Source organism: Dermacentor variabilis, chromosome 1 (assembly GCF_050947875.1).
Source record: "Dermacentor variabilis isolate Ectoservices chromosome 1, ASM5094787v1, whole genome shotgun sequence".
NCBI classification, from domain to species: Eukaryota; Metazoa; Arthropoda; class Arachnida; order Ixodida; family Ixodidae; genus Dermacentor; species Dermacentor variabilis.
In genome coordinates this window covers 134,303,986-134,328,019 of record NC_134568.1, presented here as the reverse complement: position 1 = coordinate 134,328,019, position 24,034 = coordinate 134,303,986, and the positions used below count along the sequence as shown (strand labels likewise).

The 24,034-nt window shown below is 44.0% G+C and overlaps 1 protein-coding gene across 1 annotated transcript in view; it reads left to right on the top strand.

Moving 5' to 3' along the window:
- Window positions 1-22,621, top strand: part of LOC142584854 (O-acyltransferase like protein-like) — a 98,662-nt gene extending 76,041 nt beyond the window's left edge. The window contains exons 10-16 of the mRNA XM_075695164.1: window positions 1,316-1,481; window positions 2,839-2,918; window positions 4,842-4,964; window positions 5,918-6,038; window positions 7,923-8,109; window positions 14,160-14,302; window positions 20,876-22,621. Of these exons, the coding sequence (XP_075551279.1) occupies window positions 1,316-1,481; window positions 2,839-2,918; window positions 4,842-4,964; window positions 5,918-6,038; window positions 7,923-8,109; window positions 14,160-14,302; window positions 20,876-21,118 (1,063 nt within the window). The 3' untranslated portion in view covers window positions 21,119-22,621. The remainder of the gene's footprint in view (window positions 1-1,315; window positions 1,482-2,838; window positions 2,919-4,841; window positions 4,965-5,917; window positions 6,039-7,922; window positions 8,110-14,159; window positions 14,303-20,875) is intronic.
- Window positions 22,622-24,034: the final 1,413 nt, after the last annotated feature.

The window sequence follows — 24,034 nt, the reverse complement described above, 5'->3', positions numbered from 1 at the left end:
CTGCAGCGTTCGTCATTGTTCGATAATGTTCGTCGTTGTACGTGTGCGTGTTTTTTTTTATTTCCTCGTGTTATTTCTGTCCGCTCATTTGACAATCAAATGCTGTAGAACAGTTGACGAGTAAAGCTTTACATAAATGAATAAATAAATAAATAAATAAATACATAAATTTTTTTCGAGAGACAGTCACTCAAAGCCACAGGGTACGTAGCAGTGTTGCACCGCAACTGCTGGAAGAGGTCAGAGGTAATTGAAGCTTCAACGAGGAGTCAAGCAGGTGCTGCTGTCGTCAGTAAAAGTAGCCACAAATAGGTTCGCCAGTATACGGTATTGAAATGTGTATTATTCCGTGGCCGCCAACCTGCATAGTATGAGCAAATAGCCCGGTCCCAGCGTTCCTTGCTTTTTTGTAAGGTCATATATTCCGGCTTGTCAGCCGTACGCTTCCTCTGGGTGTACAACCTAGAGCGTTCCGTTGAATTCTTTGCCGTCGATGCAGCCATCGCTCCTGAAGGAGGCATCAGGGGTCCTCACACACGTCACTGAAGTATAAAATTTCGTCAGGAGAAGCTCACACACGCAGGATGCGTCGAGTCATTGAATATATTTTATAAAACCGATTGGACGCGTCCGAGGCTTTGGTGTGCGAGCAGGGGGAGCATATACGTTGGCGTATGCTCCCCTTGTCGTCCTGTGTCCTCTGGGGCGACACGGGTTTGCTCAAAAGAAGCTGTCTCAGCAACGGAACAGTGGCGCGCCATCTTGTCACCACGCCAAGTGAGCGGCGGGTTTCACCTTAGCGAAGACAGATGGCGCCACTGTTCCGTTGCAGTGACATCGGCAAATGCGTGTGTGAGATCATAGTCAAAGCCTTCACACCTCGATATCGAGAACCAATTTTAAGAAGACCACCGAGATAACGCCCGAACTTTGCTGCCGTGGTAATGCAAAGCTTAGCGAAAGTCCGTGAATGGTACAAACGTGTTAGCAAAGGCTACGCGTTCGGCCTGAAGCGGGCCAGATGCGGCCTTGTTAAGCCATGAAGCAATTTTGGTTGCATCCAGAAGTCTGTTGGACGTCGCGGAAAAACCACTTCTGAGTAAAAAGATGACTGTTCAGAAAGCGGGCTGGACAGTATCGTCAGAAATCACGTAAACGCCTCTCGATTTGTGTGACTGTGCTTCAAAAATGATGCGATGAAAGAACACCGCTTCATTGTAGAAGCGTCCGAACGTTTAACGCGACCTCGAGTGGGAAGTTACGGATCGCCCTGAAACGCTGGCTGTACAGTTTTTGGACGTGCGCTGTGTTGCAGGATGACACCCTCGTACCTCCTGGTGATGGCTGTCTTTTCGCTGCTGCCGTTGTTTGGATCGGGACCACTCTGGCACGAGATCATGAACCCGCTGATGAGGAACTGCGCAAAATCCTGGTGGACAAACTTGCTCTACGTTAGCAACTATCTGCCATACGATAGGATGGTAAGCCGGTGCTTCATTGTTTTACCAGTTGTGTAAACTCCAAGTCAGTTGTTTTTCACGAAGAACACCCATTCAATAAAATGAAAGTGGGACATAGCGTCCAGAATTTGCACAGGGGGCCATAATCCGTCATAATACAACTCGAGTAGTGTAGCCGCTACTGATTTTGTTTTTGATGCCATTCAATTGAATAATCAATTGCAATGAGCTAATTTCTTTAATTACTGCTCTGAATACCGTGCTGTCAATGAAGAAATTGTAGGGAATTGAAAGAAACTCAAAGCTGGCATGTTTTCAGCCAGTTACCTTTCGCCCGTTTATTTTTTCCGGCTGATAAAGAAAGTCCGTGGAAAATGAAAAAAATCACGTCACTAGCGGCACCCTAGCCCGCATCAAAAAGCAGCGCCCCCAAGCGAGCTCAATAGCAGTTAGTGGCGCGCCCCGCCCGCGACAGCGCGGCGCCTTGGTGCGGATGAGGAAAGAGCGCCGATAACTGGTGGTTGATGCGTTGTTGAAAGAGGGCGCTCGCTAACTCCCGTGGGGCTTGTTTGAGGGCGCTGCTTTTGGCGCATGCGGAGGATTAGTCACGTGATCTTTTTCAGTTTTCGCGGGCTTTCTTTATTAGCCTGAAAAAAATTTACGTGCAAAGACACCTGGCTGATAACACTACAGTTTTAGGTTTCTTTTAATTTTCTACAAATTATTCACTGACAGTACGCCATTGGGAACAGTAATTAAGAAAATATTAGCTAATTGTGATTAATTATTAAACTGAATAACATCAACAAAACAATTACCGCCGGCTGCTCTACTCTACTGTAAACAATATGCACTCGGTTATCATCGCGCAAAATGACCCGTCTTTTTCAAAAACGGGATGCATGATAGCTGGTATACTGCGTGTATATGTCACTGTTGTTGTCAAAAAGCGCGTTAGTGCCGTGGCTCATTATTTGTATAAACAACCCATCGTGTCAGATCAGTATCTTCCAAGTGGTCTAAGTGTGCATGTCAAAACTGTATCGATGTACTTTTTTTTTTCATAGTAGTTTAGGGTTGCACTTTTCAATCCGTGCTTCCTAATTCGAAAGTTCAGTGGATCTTACCTTATAGGCCTCAAATTCGCACCAAAACTGCATGCGAGTTTCAGTGCGTAAATACTGAGAATGTGACGAGCAGACGCCGATTTTGATCACATTATGGTGGAATTATTGTAAGAGTGGAACTGTTCATTCGAGGTTTATAGAAAGCAATAATATTAGCAATAAACGTTTTTTAGTATTGAGCGCAAGCTTGCAAGAACCCAACGATGCCACTTTTCAAATACCGATCGAAATGGTAAGTCTATCTCTCGCAGTGTCTCCTGCATACCTGGTTTCAAGCGGTGAACATGCAATTCTTCGTCTTGGCTCTGCCCCTGATTCTCTTCGTGTACAAGTAAGTGCGGAACCAACAACTGGGGGCGGGGAGGGGGGGGGGGTATATCGCTTCGCACACAGCCCTTGGCTCTTTTGTAAGGTCAAATGTGGGTAAATCTAAATATTGCGTTTTTATTTCTTTACGGTAGTCGTATATATTTAATGGTGGTGTCTGAACTTGCTTATTAGCAAGTGCGTCTGGCTAAACTATGGCACTGGGAGGTTGCTTCGTTCCGATAAGTTTTATCGTTTTCCTGCGTCTTTTCCTCTCTGTCATATTGAAATTTAACCCATTAAGAGGTATTTCTTCAGATAAGATAATATACAGTATTAGTTTGTCGGAATTTTCTAGACATGAACAACCAGCCCTTCTACTGGCCGCCAGCTGGAAACTATAGGCGCCGGGGTGCCGATATCTTGGAACGCTGTCTTTCGCAAATATTTACTTACAGATCACATGAACTAGGAGAACCATGTACGAAATGATTTTCGCGCACCTATAGTCGCGGTCGCATATAGTTGGTGTAGCGGTGCTGTTTCTTGTTTCCGAAATTTGATCCTTAATGTTCCGGACCACAGAAGCCGAAGGAAAGTGGCAAATCTTTCGCGTAGAGCAATAATGATTTCCGAGGAAAACAGCTAGACTGAACTGAAGCACCTTGAATTCCTATAATAGTTCCAGGGCTTGCGCTCTTCTTTCTTTCAAGCAGCATGTTCCTCAAGCATACTATCGCGGTCTGAAATGCGCCTTTTGATACGTGTGCACATGTTTCCAGTGTGACCACGTGCCCAGCAGTTTTCCGCAACAAAAGTAAGCCGGTTGATGTTATCCAAGTGATTTCGGCTCCGTCATACCTATCTTTGAATTGACGAAGGGGTGAGCCGTAGCTGGTCGGGAGAGGTGGCCTTCTTTTTTAAACCTCATATTTAGTTAAATTTGTCGATGTGGAGAACATTCATTACTTAGTTGTTAGCGTCCTCACGGGAATCTTGAAAGTAGGAGTTTAGGGAGTGATACTGAAGGTCGCCTTGTAGCACCTTGTCAAAGTGGGCAAATTAATCATCTTTTAATTTATTAAGCGAATTTTCCAACTTAACGATTTGGCAAATTATTTAAACTCTTCTCAACGTGGGCCAATTAATCTAAGTATACGGAATTTTAAGGTATGAGACAGCGTAAGAGCCCCTTTACTGTATTGAAAGCGCCGTTATATAGAAATTTAGTAAGTATGTACTTTTCATTATAACTGCCGCCACTGCTACATTTTGCGAAATGTAGCAGTTGAGACAGTGCCAAAGCAACATCAGCGAATGATCAAGACAAAAAAAAAATCGAACCAGCTATGTTGTGCAAGACATTGAATAGTAGGCGTACTTGGAAAGTTCTAAAATGTTGTGGCTTGACCATCACATAACTGACATGCTTGACATGATATATGTCAGGCAAGTCTGTTTTCTAGAAAAAGAAAAGAGTAATTGTCGGCGATATTGAGATTTTTGGAAAAGCAAAGCAAAATAAAATAAAAAAAGCAAAAGGCAATAACAAAGCCTGTATGATACTTCAATGAGATATAGATTAATTTCCATCGTCTGTTGCAGCTACTACTTCCCGAAGTTGTATCGTGGCTGTCGTTTGTAGTATTAAACACTAAAGATGTATATATCCCGCGCACATTGCCGCTACATACACATTGAATTGGAGGAGTAGTGAAACGTAAAGCACTGCACTAGGCATAACTCTCGAGTACTAAGTAGGTGCAACGGCGGCAAATATGGAGTCTCTCTAAGTTGTGCGTATGATCGATCGCGCTATGCGCATGGAAACGAATACTATTTTGGTGCTATTGTATCAGCGCCACTGCTGTGCATGCCTCTTATACTTGGCGTCGAGTGCTGCACGGCACGAATACTTGGCCACGCGCGATGCCTGCCGTGCACGCAGGTGCTCGACCCTGGGCCTGGCGCTGTTGGTGACACTTTGCCTGAGCTCATGCGTGGCGGTGGGCCTGATCACCTACTTCTTCGACTTGCCGCCGGCTCTGCTACTCATGACTTCTGAGTGGAGGTGCGCGTTTCTACTCGTCTATTATGCTTCGCGTCTCTGACCTGCCAGTGACTGTCCTGTGTGCGCTAAAGACGGTTCCAGTTTTGCTGAGAAGATGCTACCGCCCTGAAAACGCTGAGCTGTTGACAGGAGCACGGTATAAATGCCATGAACAGGCGCGTCGATTCAATGCACCAAAACCGTGAGAGCGCAGAAATGTTTTATACGTGCCGTTTTGTTTCGTGACTGCCTCTTATTCGTCTTCAATTGACTTCTTGCGTGCTAGGCATTTTGCGAACCGCAGTGGTCTTGTGCGTCGTTTGTATCGACTATAGGCCGTCAAGTAAACATTCTTGCTATCGTCCCAAATATTTTTCTTTCTTCTTTTCAGAGGGAAGGATGCACGTCCTTCAAGTTCACTGAAAAATTAATAAGTCCATCTGTATAGGACTACTGCGCCTGTTGTAAACTAGCCCTGGACCCCGTTTTCTATCACGCCCTTTTAAATGCAGAGGATGCCAGCACTTGTAAACACTGGCAACCCGGTGGCTTTCATCGCTTTGTGAAACTATCTGTATATGAGCAATCTATCAGTTTTAGATACGTGTCCTGTATCTTGTGCTATCTGTTCCCAATTTATTGGTTTGTGAACTGTTTATCTGTGGTCTCATCCCTCTGTCGGTTACTACCCGCACCCTGTCCTTGTAGGGTATAACCATAGGGACATCTCTCTGGTTCACGTCATTGCCTTTCATTCTTTTCCCTCATATCTCCGTTCATCATTCCGTTCTCTATTGATGCTGACCTTTCTATATACTACACAAAGTCTACTTGGTGTTATTAGCGGTAGAAGCATTTGCGTAGGACGTTTTTTTTTCTATTTTTTGGATGTGGTTGCATTGGTGACATCATGCTGATTTGTGGATGCGCCCCACATACAGAAGGTTCTCCGTCGTATTTTCTTCCAACCACAGCAAAGCAGTGCAGCAGCTCAACCTGCTGTATTTCCAGCCGTTCACACACTTCGGCCCCTTCTGTGTGGGCTTGCTGTGCGGGTACTACCTCGTCAAGAACAAGACAATCACTATGAGCAAGGTAAGAGTTTTACTTCTCTTATAAATGCCAAGAGTTGTTTAATGTCAGGCCTCATTTTGGAATATGCAAACTGTAGTCAATATTACGCAGCGACAAAACTAATTGTGCTGTCTTGAGAACCTTATGCGACACTGTTGCTTCTGTACACTTATTCAGCGTACACTTCTGATGATGAAGTGGCAGCTCGATGTAGTGATGTCAAGACACGAGAGCTATGGCAAAGGCGGGGTTCTCGTAATGATACGAGGATTCTAGTATGCTTCGTATGAACATGTGCAATGTGCCCCGCTGCAAAGAAAAAAAAACTACGCATTAGGGGCCTAAAATGACAATTTCTTGTAGGGAGGAGGAGGAAAGAGAAAAGTAGAAGGCAGGGAGGTTAACCAGAATAAAGTCCGGTTGGCTACCCTACACCGGGGGAATGGGAAAGGGGAAAACAAAGATCACAGGGAGAGAGAGGAAGGAAGGAAAGAAAGAAATTGCGGTGAGTTCTCTGACGCGTGTGGTCTCACAGAAATTGCATTAATAGTCACAGATAGTCGCACAAACCCGTCGTCCTTAAGAAGCACAAAAGCGCCTTCACCGCTTTATGGGCCGACAGGCGATGGGGGCGGTGCTCCAGCGGCACCTGCACAGAAAGCGGCCGATTGTCCAGTTTTTGGAAAGCTTTGGCAAGTTCTTGTCTCTCTAGGGCATATCTTGGAAAATGGCACAGCACGTGGTCGATGTTTTCTTCGGTGCCACAGACCTCGCATGCTGCAATGTCAGCCACTCCAATTAATGTAGAGTATGCCTTTGTGAAGGCAACTCCTAACCAAAGGCGACAGAGAAACGTAGCTTCACGTCGAGGAAGTCCGAGTGGAGGTCGGAGTTGCAGGGAGGGGTACAGTAGGTGGTCGATGTAAATCAGAACACAGGACAGCACGTCAAGTGGACAAACAAGTAGCGTTTCTTTTTCAGATAATTGACATTCTGTAGTTTCATTCCTTGTGTTTGCGATGTGTAGCGCAGCGTTTGTGTCTTATTTCTGTTTACTCTATTTATATTTATTCCTTCCATGTAACCTTCGCTCGATGGAATGACACAGTAAGCCTTATTAAATAAGCACAATGACCGTGGCGTCGCGGATTCAGCGAGACTTGTAAAACAGGACATTCTCTTTCCCTCTGGACAACTCAGGAATATGTGCTGCGTTCTGTGAGAACGTGGGCAAGTGTCAACTAAGGCGCCAGATGGTCGTGATTTAACTCCCGTCGTCAATTTTGTTAGGGCTTACACGTACGCGAGCGTTTAGACGCATCGGCTCGCTCCACGTATAGGCGCTAATGCTATAACCACACTTTCGGAAAAAAAGCGCGCGTGGAGGTCCGCCGCATAGTCATAGTGGTGGACGCCTATGCGGCGTTTTCTGCCGCGGCAGTGAAGTGAGAGGCTTGGTGTTAGCGCGCTCTCTCCACTGCGATCGGCGCCTATTCCAGGCTACGTCGAGAGAGGCGATAGTTTGGTGGGTTGTGTGACAAAATACACCGCATTTCATTGGCGTCTTTGTTCTGGGGCAACGCCGGCTATATGCCGTGCTCCTGTTTTTTTTTTCTGCCAGTGTGGATGTACTACCGTTATCCAAAACGTCTCTACGCACACACATATTGCTCACGCGGCAACAGACAATCGAAACACAGAAGCCACCTCTGCTCCCAAGGTGGCCAAGCGGTGCACAGAGCGGCGTCTCCACACTGTTGTACGCTGAATTAACAATAAAGAAAACGAAATCTACGCAGTGTTTTGCCTATTCGGAGCGCTTAAGCTGTGAATTAAGAGAATCGTAGAAACGCCCGGATAAGACACACGAATGCCTGCTTCAATCTGTGGGAGGCCCATTCGCAGGTCACCCTGTGGTTAGGCTGGCTGTGTGCGCTGCTGTGTGGCCTGGTGTCCCTTTGGGGCGTGTACCCGTTCCGAGCGGGCTTCGACGTGCACCCGGCTCTGGTGGCCTGCTACGCCGCCTTGCACAGGACCATATGGTGCACTGCCATCGCCTGGCTTACCGTCGCTTGCCACGTTGGACATGGAGGTGCGTGCTTTCTTGCCGCCGATGCACTTGACGAGCCATAATGAATATGCACGACGTATTGATGAGAAACCGAGAAGCTACAGGTTGCTAAAGCCATTGCAGCCCTTTTTACAGGGCAGTGTGAGTTTCATGCGCCGACAACTGTGTTTTAGTGGTTCGGATATCGTTGCAGCTATATGTGCCCAGATGTTTTGTTCATTCTTCTTTTTTTCTTCTGAAACCATTTCTTTATTTCTCCACTTCGAGAATATGTCTGATGGCATTATATATATTGCTCCGCTCACATTGTAATTTAGTTAACCGAACTCTCACGAAATTGTTCTGCCTTGAATGAGATATATGTATTTACTAAGAATAATAGATCACTAAAATTAACTTAAGTGATGGCATTTTACATGCCAAAATCACGATCTGATTTTGAAGCACGCCGTAGTGGAGGACTCCGGGATTAATTTTGACTACTTTGGTTTCTTTAATATGCACCTAAAACTAAGTACAGGGTGTTTCTGCATTTTGCCCTCTTCTAAATACGGCTACCATATCGGGGATTTGATCCCGCGACCTCGTGCTTAGCAGCGCAACCCCAAAGCCACTGAGCAACCACGGCGGGTACTAATAAAACATCAATATTCAGCGCCATTTCAGGAATGCATGGAAGATATGAATGGTGTTGGTAGGGTTTAAATGGTAGCGAGATTGTGAGGCGAAACTCCATGCTTTACCGTCCGTTACTGAAATGATCAAGAGACCAGAGTTAGAAAATCGATTTTAGGAGAGTTCAGCTTAAGAACACAAACTGAACTTTATCGAATTTCGCTACATATATTGCAGTTGGTATACAACAAATGCACTAAATTGGCCAGTAAGAAGTATCTCATTGGATTTTGTGCGAAATAAATAGTTGTGTCGAGGTGTGCTTCGAAAGAGCCAGTGTGTAATAACGCTCGTTTTGTGTGGCCTATTTGGGCAGCACGTGCTGTTTAACCTTTCAGTCTCATTTGCAGAAGAAAGGCGGCAAAATAATCTTCTCTGTGCTCTACGAAGGTGCGATTTCTTCCCAATAATCGCAATTGACATGACCAGCAGTAGGAACAACGGGAAGCAAGTCACTTCAAGGCTAGCACTGTGCCCACTATGCTGGGCAATATGATCGGTATATTCTTACGGCGCAGCGTTTTTGTAATCATTCCGCCTAGATCAGTCAATAGTACGAGCGTTTTATTTTTCATTTTCCATTTTAGATGTCCGCCGGCGGAGTATCACAGTGCTTTGCCAGAATTTCGAAAAGAAAAATGTCGCGCTGCTCCGCGATGATTTCAACTCTGGACGCACAAATTGCTAGTCGAAGATTCTACCTCTCAACCTCTCTGCCGATGCTGCAGCAAAGAATACTGCACCTGGAAGATACGGTGCCTGGCCTCTTGGGCGCTCGTTAAAGCGTTTGGTTGCACCATGATATGCAGCTTGTCCATAAACTAGCGCCGAGGTGTAAGATAGTAAACGATGCCAGTGGCAAGACGGGAAAGGCAGGATGGGAAAGAGGAGACAGAAAGATTCGGCTCCCTCAGTTTTGATAATGATGATTTCTAATGGCACATACTCTGAAACGCCGTTGGCGCTAAGTATTTATCTAGCCTACTTTACTTAGGTTTTACTATATCTATTTTGCTTAGCATCCTGCCTATCTCTTCATCATCTTGCAAATTTGCCTATGCATGTAACACCTTTTATCCCTGGAGAGCGCCACCTACAAAAACGAACACGACTTGCACCATCACTCACTAAAGGTTTCTTCTCGGAAGCAGATTGCCCGCGCGCACCTTGGAATGTTTTCTCCAACCGATACCACACGACACTGTGCAATTCTTGCTGCGCACAATACGCCATCTATATTGCGCCATATATTGCGCCAGATATATCGCGTCACTGCTTCGCATTGTGAGAGCCGAAAGTGCAGTCTTTTTTTCCCCTCATTTCGCTCGTTAATATAGAGGCGTAAGTTATCGTGAAAGCTCATTCTTCATCCTTTAAAAGCGACGCTTTGAGGCGGGTGACGGGCTAGCGCGGACGGCACACGTCGTTCGAGCGAATTGAGGTAAACTGCTGCTCGTGCACACTGCTGGAAGCGGGAAGTGGCAGTTTCCTCCCGGAAGCGGGAAGTTCTTCCAACTTTCAGTGTTTGACCACCTGTCTCCGCTTGCCGTTTTGTCGCTTTGCGTTCGGCATCTCTTATGCTACGCTCTTGTGTCGACGTCTGGCATATCTGGGTTACCCATTGTCTGTCTTCAGGGCGCGCCTTTGGAGCACACTTTGCTCATCTTCCTGCTCTTCGTGCCTACGTAAAGGACAACCTTGCGTTAACCTTATTTAAAGTATATTTTCTTGCCTGCTTTTCGGAATAGTTTCCACTCGGCTGCATTGAGGTTATTCTTTGATTTTTCTATGATTTTCCAGCGTACGTGTGATAGGCGGAGTGCGACTTCGTCTAATATTCGTTATGCTTAACATTACACTGATCAAACGTAGGTACTCATTGCCCGAGTAGGAAAAAAATTTACGAGTCTTGCGAGAAAAGCGAGCATCATTAAAAATTTTTCGAAGGTTAAAATATTAGTTTAATAAATAGCACATTAAAATTGAAAATGAAAAATTACAAGAATTATCCGAGCACAAAATCTCTCGGGTAGTCTAATTATTGGAATTATTGGCTTTCCGCAAAAGCTCCTTCGGACTTATATTTTTTTTCCGCTCCACGAAATTCGAGCAGAAATAGGTGGAATATCGTTCGATTGACCTAACTAAAAGCCGCAACCGCACCTTCCGATCCTCACTGAGGTCCTCGTTGAGGTCCTCACTCTACTAGAAATTCGCTGACATCGATTCAAAATAATTTACTTACTCGACAGCTATGACGCGCTCCTTGTACACGACGAGTTTGGTTTCATTCCCCGAGATCATTGACCCTCCCTGGGCCTTTTTTTGTCTAGCAACTGCGTCGCAATTAGACCTGGGAGTGTGAGCCAGCTTCGCTCACGGCTGTGGTGCTGCTTGACACTCTCGAAGCTAATCTTTTACACATACAGAAAAGCAGCCAGTAAAGTTGACGAGAGGGTGGTCGCCGCGGTGTGCTGAATGTCGGCACATCACCGCACGCGCAATACGGAAGACGCGAGTTCCGCTCCCACCTGCGGCAAGTTCGTTATCATTTCGTGCACTTTCATATCGCGTATACTTACGATTTCTACCTTAACAGTTCAAAATATCGGTCAAGTGGCCCTATGTTTTCTCGGAATTCATTGTCTTATCGATAAAGTCAGTTAATTAAGAGTTAGCTGAATAAAGTTCAAGATATATTTGTGCACAATGAAAAAAGAATGTTCATGATTAGCGTGAACAATGCCCATCAACATACAGGGGGCGACGGTCGCGTAAAACTTTTTGTAGTTCTTGAATTCGTGGCGACATTTAGTTGGGGCAGCCGGTGTGCGATGGTCAGTTGTCAGAGAACCCAGCAAATATTTTACATCGCCGCTACGCAAATGAGCCTTTCCGGAAGCCAGGAAAGAAGCAGGCCTTCCGCATCTTGAATATACTGTGCGGCAAGTTCTATCAAGCGTCTTTCGCATATTACGTTCGCATATAGAATTCGCATGTAGAACTCGTCGACCCGCCACGGTAGCTCACTGGCCATGACGTTGCGTTGATGAGCTCGAGGTGGCAGGTTCGATCTCGGCCGCGGCGGCGGTGTTTCGAAGAAATACAAATGCAAAAAAAATGCTTGTGTAATAGATTTAGGGGCGCGTGACAGAACCCGAGGGGGCCAGGTGAAAAATTAATCTGGAGTCGCGCTGCTAAGGCGTGCCTCATGATCAGATAGTGGTTTTGGTACCTTAGACCCCCGTAACTTAATTACCGAAGTTGTTTTCTTCGAAACTTCAACAACATGGTTCCGAAAAGGCGAAGAAACGTGGACCTGAAATGAACCCACATATGGACACTGAAAAATATACTATATTTTTCTTCGGCTAAACAAGAAATATACGTAGCCCCTCTATAGAGGGCTGTGAAGGCGCTCAATGATGTTTATTCGTCTTCAGAGAGCTCAAGAACTAACATAGTGATCATAATAACAAATTGGGTCACATAAAAATCAATAAGGGCCTCAAAGCATAAGTTAAAAAAAATAGATGCTGTGGAAATAACATAGAAACGATCCCTTTCGGCTGTGCCACTCGCCCCTACGATTACCAGTACGCATATACAAATAACAGAAGCTGTATACAGCAAACAATGAAATATATTACACCGAGAATGGTACTGTCATCTTACCTATGTAAGAGTTTCGGACATTAACGGTGAATTTCGAAGCTAATGATCAAATGATCAAAACGAGAACTTTCCACCGAAGTGCAAGCACGTGCGTAAGGCAGTGTAAAGTGCGCTTAGGAGATGTGCTGCGAACTTATAAGGATCAAACAAGTTTCTGGGAAAACTATTAAATGAAGAAGAAACTAACACGGGGGGGGGGGGGAGATATTCAAGGGATGCGATGACTCCAACGAAGGCGGGTGAACATATTGGAGGGACGCCTAGTGGCGGAACAGGCGAACTGAACCCGATGTCCCAGATTCCTGGGGGCTGTGCTGTGAAACCTTAATTTGTTAACAAAAAAATTATGTTCACCCAAATAATGTCGCAACACGTGACCTGCTTTTGTCTGAATATGTTTGTGCTGAGACGCTTGATAGTTTAAAAAAAAAAGACTTCGTATGAGCTTCTGTGGGCTCCCTGTTGACATGCGGGTGAAATGAAGTGTGCCTGACGTGGGTGGACTATTATACCTATTATTTGACGAGTGTAGTTTTCATTACGGATCTATGTTTTGCACATGTCATTGTTGTATTGCTGCACATATGTAATTTGTGTTTTGCACGCGTAGTTTGTTTCACTGAATTCTTATGTAATTTTTGCATTTCACATGTTACCATTAGACAATCTGTTAAAGATAGACTAAAAAAATCACGGTTCAAGATAAAATTATAACACGTGCGGTGTTTGGTAGTCAGAGGTAGGCCCTAAATTAGTATACCGTAGCTGTACTACTGGAATACTACCCTAGGTAATAGTATCTGGCACCGAGTTTCTTAAGTCTTTCTTTTTATTTGAACAGCTTCGTTAACGTTAGCTGGGACACACGGTATAGCATATTGTTAGGAAAGAAGCAGAGGTCAAAGTCACAAAGCCTTCTTGGTTTGCTTAACTGCTGTTTCCCATTGGCCGATCGACTTCGCTGATTGTATGCCCTCATGATGATTTGCTGGAATCTGCTCATAAGAACCGTTTTAGCGTAAACACTTTTTTTCTGAATACGAGGCCAGGCCACTGATCATAGTTTCGAGAACAGTACGTATTCCTCTCCAGGCACCAGTGTTCACAGTATGTGATCAAGATATATGATTTTATCATGTATATGATCATATGATCATATGTAAAGTGAAGGCAGCCGGCCAACGGCAACGAACACTCACGAACAAAACCTTTGTGGATTCGGCCCCTACCTAAGAATGGTTTTACCTAACCAGACGGTATTCAGTCAAACTATCGACTACATTTCTATGCTGGACGCCGCAGAAATCTTCTGCCTCATGTTCTCTTCCCCATGTTATATTGTTTCATGAGTGTGTGCCTGATGCCCGCATAATTTTTTTCTATTTACTCCTCAAACTTCTTTCTTGCGCTTATTATAAGGTATACTTATGCTAGCCGCTGATATTATAGGGCGTTACTTGCCTTGTCTTGTTATTTTTCTTTAATTTTCCATATTTATCGAAGTCTTACTGCAACCGGTTTATTTTATTATGATAATGGCGTATCACACCTCACACACATCATCCCTTATTAATGTCTCTAGGGACCTGTAAGGTATCTTTAAATAAATGAACAAATGAATATGCAAGACAACTGAAAACGCAGTAACGATGCAAATTCTTTTGCGACTGCTTGCGAACTGAGCACTCTTTCTCTCTCGTCTTCTTTGCACGACATTGCAGGACTCCTCAACACGACTCTGGCATGGGGTGGCCTGGTGCCGCTCAGCACTCTCTCCTATCTCATCTACCTGATCCACCCACTGGTCATCTACATGCATGTCGCCACGGCCAGAGAAATTGTCAACCTTGATCAGTTCAGCATGGTACGTTGAGTGATTGTATCTACCTTCACGCCATATGTGCAGTCGTTCGCTTTTGTAGAACCTGAAACACAGTTTCCGAGTGTTTTAAATGGCTGCCGAACGCGACAAAAAGTATATGATAAGGTAGTGCTGCCAACGCTAGGAAGACTTCCCTAGGTCTAGGGATTTTAGGCGAAGTTTATGGAAATAAGGACATTTGTTCAAATCCAGGGAAATTTCGTGCTGAGGCATTGAAACATTAGAAAGGATGACGTTACAGCTTTTTTTTCGATTTCCGTCACCACAGATTACCGTCATACTTCGCACACAAGCTGTGATTTGATCGTACTCGGCGCAGCGAATACACATCGCCAAGTAAACGACAGTGTGCGGATGCCTTGGTTTCTTCAACGAAGTACTGCGACTGCGATATTGCCATTCGTACCTCTAGCTGTGCTGTAGAGTTCTGCGCATACTAAACAAAACATTTATCTGTTATCGGCGAAACAAACGTATTCCGCAACACCAAAACAAAGCACGGGCGAATCTGGGCATAAGCTAGATGACACATACCAGATGTTTTTCTTTAGCTGCACCAAAATTTGAAATGTCGCTTTTGGCAGATAGCACAATCCTAACAGAGCACAATCCTAACACTTGAATTATATTACTCGATGAGGTGGGCAATGGTTCTAAAAGAAATCAAAATGCCTAATTGAACAATTAACATAATTACCCTGACTAACATTTCAATAAATATTTAGTGGCACAGATTACAATTTACGAATTGTAGTCGGTGAGTTCGCAAGGCGTATCCACGCACGAATCCTAAGAATGACACCAATTTCGGGATACACAATTTTCGAAGTGTGACAAAATGCGACATTAACTGTGACATTACATTTACTTTTGTGATTAATTGCAAAACACAGCGTTCTCTAAAGGTGAGTGGAACAATATTGGAATTTCATCGCAAATGTCACGGCGCAAATACGTCACCGGTGCCATTCTCAGAATTCTTTCAAAATCGATATGCCTTGCAAACTCACTAAACACAATTCGTAAATTGCAGTATGCACTGCAAATTATGCACTAAACACTTAAATAGTGAAACTTAGTAATTAGCCAATTACGCATCTGATTGCTCGTCGAAGTAATGTCCTCCTCATAGTGTAATTTAGTTCCAGGGTTAGAATTGTGGTATCTGCCATAGAGTTTCCTACAAAAATTACTAGAGGGAACTCTGGCGCTGCAGTCATTGTACCCATAGAGTTTCTCACTATAACACCTAGAGGGTAATCTGGCGCCACCGTCTATGGGATTTTCTTAAGGGGGCACCGTGCCGTCATGGGAATGACGGTATATGTGTCTGCGAGGCTCGTGTTGGCTGGTGTTGTAAGAGGCTTCGTCTAAAACGTGGATATGGCTACGCAAATAACGCGTTCTCAAAGTAAAATCTTCATAAAATGTTTCCATTCACGCATATTACATCTTTACTCACCCACACGATGCATGACCAAGCGAAGAAAAGCAAGAACAAACGACCAACTGTTTCAAAGCGAGCGCTAACCTTGTCGTCGTTCCTCCAACTTTAGCGGCCCGCTGATACTTCTTACGTAACATGTAGTCGTACACACAATAACAAGTTCTCATAGTTAAGCAAAACATGTTTTCGCGTAATAATAAAGCTAAAACAGCTTTTCACGTGCTGTTTTAGTAGAAAATGAATCATTGTGACAGACGGAACGGTACTTGCCAAGCGCGTCTTCAAGGTGTCCTGTCTCTACGAGAACGATGCCAATCCGAAGTCACAATATACCGGCATTCCCATGCATACCACAGCGCAGCAGCGCCAGATTTCCCTCTAGGTAATGTAGTGAGAAACTTTATATGATTGTACCAGCATGGGAAATATGGGAAGTACATGGATTTGTCTTATCTTGGCGCTTGTGGATTCAGACGTTCTTGGGGCTTTGTATATTACACTATATAAATGTTATTGTCGTAAATTCCAGCGCAATCTATACTCTTTGAAGTGCAGAAGACGCCGGGAACACGCACAATGGCTATTAGTTGCAACGATTGAGCTCGTCCAGGCGGCGAAATCGAAACGCGCCAAGCGTCTCAAAGCACTGGCATGCCCGCGATAAATTCATAAGGGCGTTTCATTCGCTTGTCGATACATGCGTCCGTGGTTTCATGGTTTCAATATCAGACTTTTGTGCTAGAGTTCCTGTGTTCGAATCCTGACGTCGGAGAACTTTAATAATGTTTGTTTAATCATTTACTACGCAATACACTGTTGCAAATGACGAATTAGCAAAGTCACAAAGCCGTTTGAAGCCGGAAGGACGAAGTTTAGGCAATCCATGTACTTCCCAAGCTGGTACAACCACTCCCATTGCAGCTCCCGTAGACACTAGCGCCAGAGCTCCCTCTAGTAATTTTTGTAGGAAACTCTGTGGCATCTGCCACAGGCGATTATTGAAAAATTTGCTGCAAAAAACACCACCACCCTAGATATAGCGCCGATAACGACAATGCGGTGATATTGCTAAACGGCTGGCTATGCAGGCTTAACAAAAATTTACCGGGAACCTCGCATAGGCAGAACAAGCTTGGACTTAGTTCCAGTGGTCATGTGCTTGGGCGATTTTTGCTTTGGAGAAAAGATTAAATATGACCACGTATCTGCGTGCTTCCTTGCAAATGACCTGTAAGCGCGTAAACCCGGGGGCGCTACGTCAGTACAGGGTATGAAAAAAAGTATATTCACATCTTTTACATTGGTGTCACGAAGTGCCACACTCTTTTGACATTGGCAATTCTTTAAGGGACGTCCGGCGCACAACTTCCTTAGAATTCGAATACAGTTCCGTGTAATATCGGCACTTAGATCTGCGTGCAAAAAACAAGTTTATACAGCCAATTATAAACGGGCTGGCGTGGTCTTCTGTGAGCAGCATGACTTAAATAGGAGGCATTCTTGTTAGTCTAACAACTTGCCCTGCGACATCATTTCAAGTAGGGTACAGTGACTCCATTAGATGAATATTTTAAAGCGAGCGTAGAAAAACATTTAGCAGATGAAATGTGTAGTCTATTTTTATAATGCTAACAGAAATTATATTTGCATAAATAATATTGACAAACTAATTATCCACCACATTTAGCAGAAATCTAGGAAATTCTATGGAACTTTTGTATCTAAGTTAGGGGGTCAACTGGCTTTTGGTGGTTGGTAGCACTGTGACAAGTGCACTTGCAAGGAAACTGGGTGTTCTTTTTTTATGTGACGCTTATTTTCTATATATTGCGTTATTAGGTGACTTTAAGATTGATTCAATTTGACTTATTTTTCCAAGTTTGAGTGCGTTTAATGCGATTTTTCCCTTCCCGTTTTCTATTCAAGAAAATGACTAGGCGTCATGTTTATAGCGCATTTTTTCTTTATGAGGAATGGGATCTTTCTGTTATTTCGTTATTTTTGTATATTATATTGTAATTAGTGCAACCTGCGGGTTCTCGTGTTTTTTAATATTTTGTTGTTTGGCTGTTCCTGTACATTTTTCTGTTTCCGTTTCGTACCAAGAGGCGTACTCTATTCTTTGTCGTTGCTTTACTTTAGTTTTTGTGCACTGTCATCTTGTTCTTTCTTTCCTCTTCAGTTCTCTTCTTCGTATCTTCAACTCCTGTTTCTATTACCTGCTTCCTAAAGAGCATCCAAGCGCGTTGTGACGCTTGCGGTGGCAGTTGCGGGGCTGCTTCTTCCTTTATTTCCTGCTCTGTTTTTCGTAGGTATGTTTCATATGCAAAATAATAATAATAATAATAATAATAATAATAATAATAATAATAATAATAATAATAATAATAATAATAATAATAATAATAATAATAATAATAATAATAATAATAATAATAATAATAATAATCACCATAATAATCTCTTCCCGTGACCTTCCATTGAATGTAATTTTATGGGAAAAAGAGTAGCCTGCGCCACTTAGGACGCCGATATCTCTTAAACGTCTTGTATTAAAAAACTGCCGTTTCCTGTCTAGCCAGTAATGTCACCACTACCATCGTTCGGCATAAAATTATGCAGATATTTCCACCACTGATAACGACTGATGAGCGATAAAGTCGCACATCAGTTAAACTTTGCAACTGCCCCCAAGAAATGTCGCAAATGTCTCCGAAAAAAAAGATGTCGAGAGACGTTGGCATTTTTGTCGAAGTCGGTTACTCGATTAGCCCAGCGAATGCAAAATATGTCAAGCCGCAAGCTCGACAGCAGAACGAAACTTTTGCCCACATATCGAGATGGCTGCCGGGTCGCAGAACAAATGCTTCTCGGCGCCCTTCGAACTTCTCAAACAAGAAAACAAAACGAGCTGTATTATCTTTGCGTTTAATACCAAGCTAAAACGTGAAATGTACGCAATACTTCTCTGTGACATTTGTGCCAAAAGCGCGAGTGGTGGGAATGCATTAACTTAAAGCTTTTAATTGTCCTTCTTAAATTATTTTAGCACTGCAACGACAGCTACGTTTCTATCGTTTATAATGTCGTTGCAATTTTTGCTCTAAAAAATGCGGTGGGTTAGCCTTCCTTTGTTATTTTACAGTATTACGGGCTGCGCTCTTGGAGCACAGGCATCAATTCTGCCAATTAGCGATGTATGACGTGCGAAAACCTGCCACTTGAGGAGTGAAGCAGAATACGGTGATGCAGTGCATGGTCACCGTCGCTATATTTCACGGTCTAGAGATTAAGGCGCTCTATTTCGGACACAGAGGACCCACGCTCGAATCTGAGGGACGCCACAAAATATTATTTTTTTATCCGTCCGATTTTATTTCAAATTTCGGCCAAGGAGTTGATGATTCTCTTATAATCTCATTTTAGCATCAGACTTTCACACCAGTTTCAGGATTCAGAAGTGGACAGTGGCAGGAACCTCAATGGAGGCTTGAAAGGGTTGTAGGTTTGGTTGATGATTTCAAGTAAAGTGGATGCTGTATTAAAGGAATGAGCTTATCGGTGTGTCTGAACTTCGGCTTGCAGCTTACGCATGCTGGATGTTCTAAGTTAAGCATTATATAATTAAATAAAGAGGAAGCTCTAACGGGGCAGGGAAACTGCACAAGCGCAGCCTGGCCATTTCGCCAGGAATGCGATATTCGATTACGAAAACTCTTTAATGTTACAATAATCAGGAAGAAAGGCGGCAGTAAATTTTTAATTGCGAATTTTAATCAGTTTTTAATTCAAGCGTTGGAGGCGACAGCTCTCGAGAAGGCAAACCTACATGTATTGTGTAATCAACCTGGACCCTTTGCTATGGCTACATTGCCAACTAGTCTCTCCCTCTGCGAGGAAATTGCTGTGCCACTTATGACTGGGAGGGACGTTTACGATTGCTAATGCCTACCCTACTGGAATGGCCGATAGCCCTACCTGCGAGACCTGTAGATGCGAAGAAACCACCCAGCACCTGTGTTGCACCTGTTCTCAGTACAACGTCCAATGCGTTTGCCTCCTGACAACCTTTAACCGGTTGGACTCCAGACCATTTTCTTAGTCAAAAATACTGGGACCGTGGCCACATCTGTTCCTGGCGCAAAAAAAGCAAGTCGTGCACTAGAATAATTATTGAAGTGCACTGGCCCGACTGACCACTTACAGTCCTCGCCTGAATCTTTCGTCGTGTTCGCAGTTTTCATTCTATAGCCCTCCTTTACTTTTTATATTCCCCTTTGCCTTACCTCCCGTACGGGGCCAAAAACGGGTCGCTGGTCTGATTAACCTCTCTGCCTTTCTTATTTTATATCCCTTTTATCTAACTCGTCCTGCAGAAGCCATAAAGTATAAAGCAAAATTTGGGGTAGTATTGCCTGTCTTAGAACGGCGCCTCTTGTCTTCGTGAACGCATACTATAATGACTGCGTATCGCGACTAGGTATCGTCTGATCAGTATCAAGTGTTAAGGAAAACAACGGGTCACCCACACATCAATCAGATTGAAAAAAAAAATAAGGAGGGGAGAGGACGGGGTATTTGCTACGCAATTCGGTTTCCGTTCACGCGTGCGTAATGAGACGATACGAAGACATACGTACGCTCTGGGTATTTCAAAAGTTGCTTTCATTAGCGGCATACTTATCACCTTTATAACCCACGTTTCACCTCCCTCCTCCCCTTCCCTGTCAGTGTAGAGCAGTATGCTGAGCACCATCCGTGTTAACCTTTCTGGATTTCAAAATAATAACAAACAAATTATAATAACAAATTATTTCAATTTTGTTTCACTTTTTCACTTTAGGTATGGCTGGCAATGTACAGAAAGTAGTTTGATGAATTTTACTAATTGCACTTCTTGCACAATCAGCACCTGTATAGATTGTGTTCGCGTGGCCAAACGATAGAGCTTTACCATTGCAGATTGCGTAGCTGATGTACAGCTTTCTCTACCAAACTTCTAAAAGCTTTACTTTGTACGCTTTGTAATGTTGCACCCATTTGTTCCGCTGTTTTTAATCGTGCCGGTATATCGTGACATTCTTTCTTTTTTTTTTTTCGCCATGCAGTGCTACAGTTTCTTGGGGCACACGACAGTCTCCGTGCTGCTAGCGTACGTGGCACACGTGACGGTGGAGCTTCCGTTCGCCAATCTCAAGGCACTGCTGATGCAGCGCCGGCGAGCTTCGCTGGCGCTGGCCGCCAAGGGACACCAGGCGCCACTGCAGGCGGTCGTGTGTGGATCCGCTAACGGGCACCGAGCGGCCGCAGCGCCTCAGCCCGGGCTCGGACACGTTAACTGTATAACGTAGGCGCCACGCTCACCTCCATGGCTGTATAGGTGCCGTCGTTGACTTCATCGTAGTCGAGGGAGCACTCGTCTGCATCGAGGGAACGCCGACTTGAAAAGTCGCGAAAGAATGTGTGCTACATGAGGGGAAAAGAAATGCGGTGTGCATGGAGCCGTGTGAGAGTTGGAGGAGTGCTTGCGTCTTCACATTGAACCATGACTGTCAATAAGCTGTCTCGTTTTGAACGTACCTGTCGCATCGCCACCGTCTAAAAGATATCACGGATCCTTCACAGAACGGCACGCGGATTTGATGGACGACAAAAAAGAAAAAGAAATATATCTGGGCTCTGTCATATGATACTCTCTGCTCAATCCTACTGAGGACCAACGAAGGATTATCTCTCAAGCGTCTAGAACACTGCTGTTGAATATTTACTCTTGTACGGAGTCTATTGCTTTCCCATAACGCGAATAACTGCCCTCTTTCAGTCCTCATTGTGATATCTGTGTAAGCTTGTGGTAAGAGCAGTCGCTGCCTTCTCCTACATTGCCATGTAATGTACCGTTGAGCCTAGAGAAAGGAAAGCCAGGTTGTAGCTCAAAACATTGCAATTAGCGACATCCACAGCGTTAAACAGAAAGCACGAGGCTTTCATCCGCATAAAAATAAGTGATTGCAGACAGTATATTCTACACTAGGCGGTCACTTTGTTTAGTAGTAATCGCACTGATTATTTACTGGTCTTTGAACCACATTTTAGCTGCAGGATGATGCCCTTCAACCAATCTTTTCAACTCGACTGTTCCAAGTCGGCAGCATGGGGAAACGCAAATGACGCTGCCTGCCCCTCGTGTAACGACTATATCGTATTTGTGCCTGTTTGTATGCATGGTGCCGCATGATCCCGTTTTGCCACGAAAGAATAAGACTGGGCTCGTTGTACGGTCTACGTGACCACCGTGGTATTTGTGTGTGACAAAGCTGGGAACAGGAAATGCAGGGAGTGGTTAGCCAGGGGTGGGTATCCGGTTGGCTACCGGCACCGAAGAGGATGGAAAAGGGAATTTAGGAAGCCGAGATGATTACACTTTGTCAATATACGTCCTAGGTAAGATGTGTTTACTTGATGCTCACACTGTTCAGGTATTGCAGTAGGCTGTACTATAAGAGAAGACACTACGTATGCAATGCAATATTCGGGAGAAGTGTCACAATCTGTTCATCACCGATGAAACTGCACGCATAAGGTTGTTGCATAACAGACGGAAGACCATCAAGCCGGCATCGTCATCCTACGTTCTCTCGGGAAAACTGTTACACATGAAGTGTTTTATTATTATTATTATTATTATTATCATCATTTGCCGAAAATCACCTTGAGGCTGTGTTATGCCCGACATTTGTGATTAAACATATTTGTTTCGATTCATTGTCCAGGGGTCTGCAGGTGAATTTGTACGTGATTTTGATGGTCCTCATCTGCTTTTTTGTTATTGAGCAAATAAATTTTCTTTCCGGGCACTGGCGGATAACAGTGCAGTGTCTTTGCAACTGACGGCACATAAAATTCTTAGAATTTGCAATAACGACCGACCTCTAGCGAGATCCCCAGCGATGGCTGGATGCAAAGGTAAGGGAGGCTGATAACAATCTCTATAAATAAGTACATTTGTGTGTATACTTTCATGACGTCTAACATCGTGCGCGGAATATATTTTTAAATGGAAATACAACAGAAATGTCATATCTCCGAGGCTTTTGCTTTTACCTCAGTATTATACAAGTGAACAGTTTTTTTTTTGTCGGCTGTGACTCATTCCCTATTTCTGGTGTCCTTAACCAAAAAAAAAAGAACACTATTTACCCACCATTTCATCAATTTCATTTTCATTTCATTTATTGATACTGTCAGGCAAACTTTGTGCTGTTACAGGAGTGGTAGGTGACAATACAAGCAAAAATATATTTACTGCATAAAGAAAACGTAGTACATTTTGGGGAATGCACTGATAGTATATACCATGACAAATACAGCATGTAATACAATATCCAGGGGATAGCAGTATTAACATTTGGCCGAGTTATGGTATGCATACCCATGTGCTTTTGACATTTTCAAGAAAGTCGCGTATAGCTGACGTCCTTATTATTGAGTCTGATAATAGATTCCATTGTTTTATTGCTCTCGGAAAGATGTATTTAAAACAATTATTGCGAGTAATTGTAGGAGGGATATACATACTGTGGCGATGACGAAAATATTGGGGGTCTGAAATTATAAAATTGTACATCACCTTTGAATAATTTCTGCAGGCTTTTCGAGAGAGAGAGAGAGAGAAGGATGCATAGAAAGGCCGGGCGGTTAACCAGACGTAAATCCGGTTGGCTACCCTGCACGGGGGGAAGGGTTAAGGGGGATAAAGAGACAAAGAGAGTGGAAGGGGGAGATAAACAGAAAGAGAGACGAGCACGAACAAACCGCGTGCTTATAGAGCGGTAGGAGGCAGCGTTCTTGAAGCCTATCGTGAAGCTCCGTAGACCGTAGGAACCTTAATAACGCGACAGCGCGAACGTTCTTTGGGAGCACTGACCGAAAGCTTTGAGTTCTTATAAGGGAAGATTGTCCAACTGGTCCAGTACTCTTTACATCATTTGTCTCTGGGCACTATATCGCGGGCAGACACAGATAATATCTGCGAGTGTCTCATCGATGTTGCATGTGGCGTACGTGGGCCTGTTCGCCATTCCAGTAAGGAAATCATATGAGTTCGTAAATGCAACGCCTAGCCACAGACGGTACAGCATGGTCTGTTCACGTCGTGGTAACTCAGGTGGTAGGTGCATCCGTATGTCTGGAGAGCTCTTCGAAGTTCGCAGATTGTGCTTGCTGTCTCTATATTTAGGTGGGGCAATTAAAACAACGCCTCAAATTTC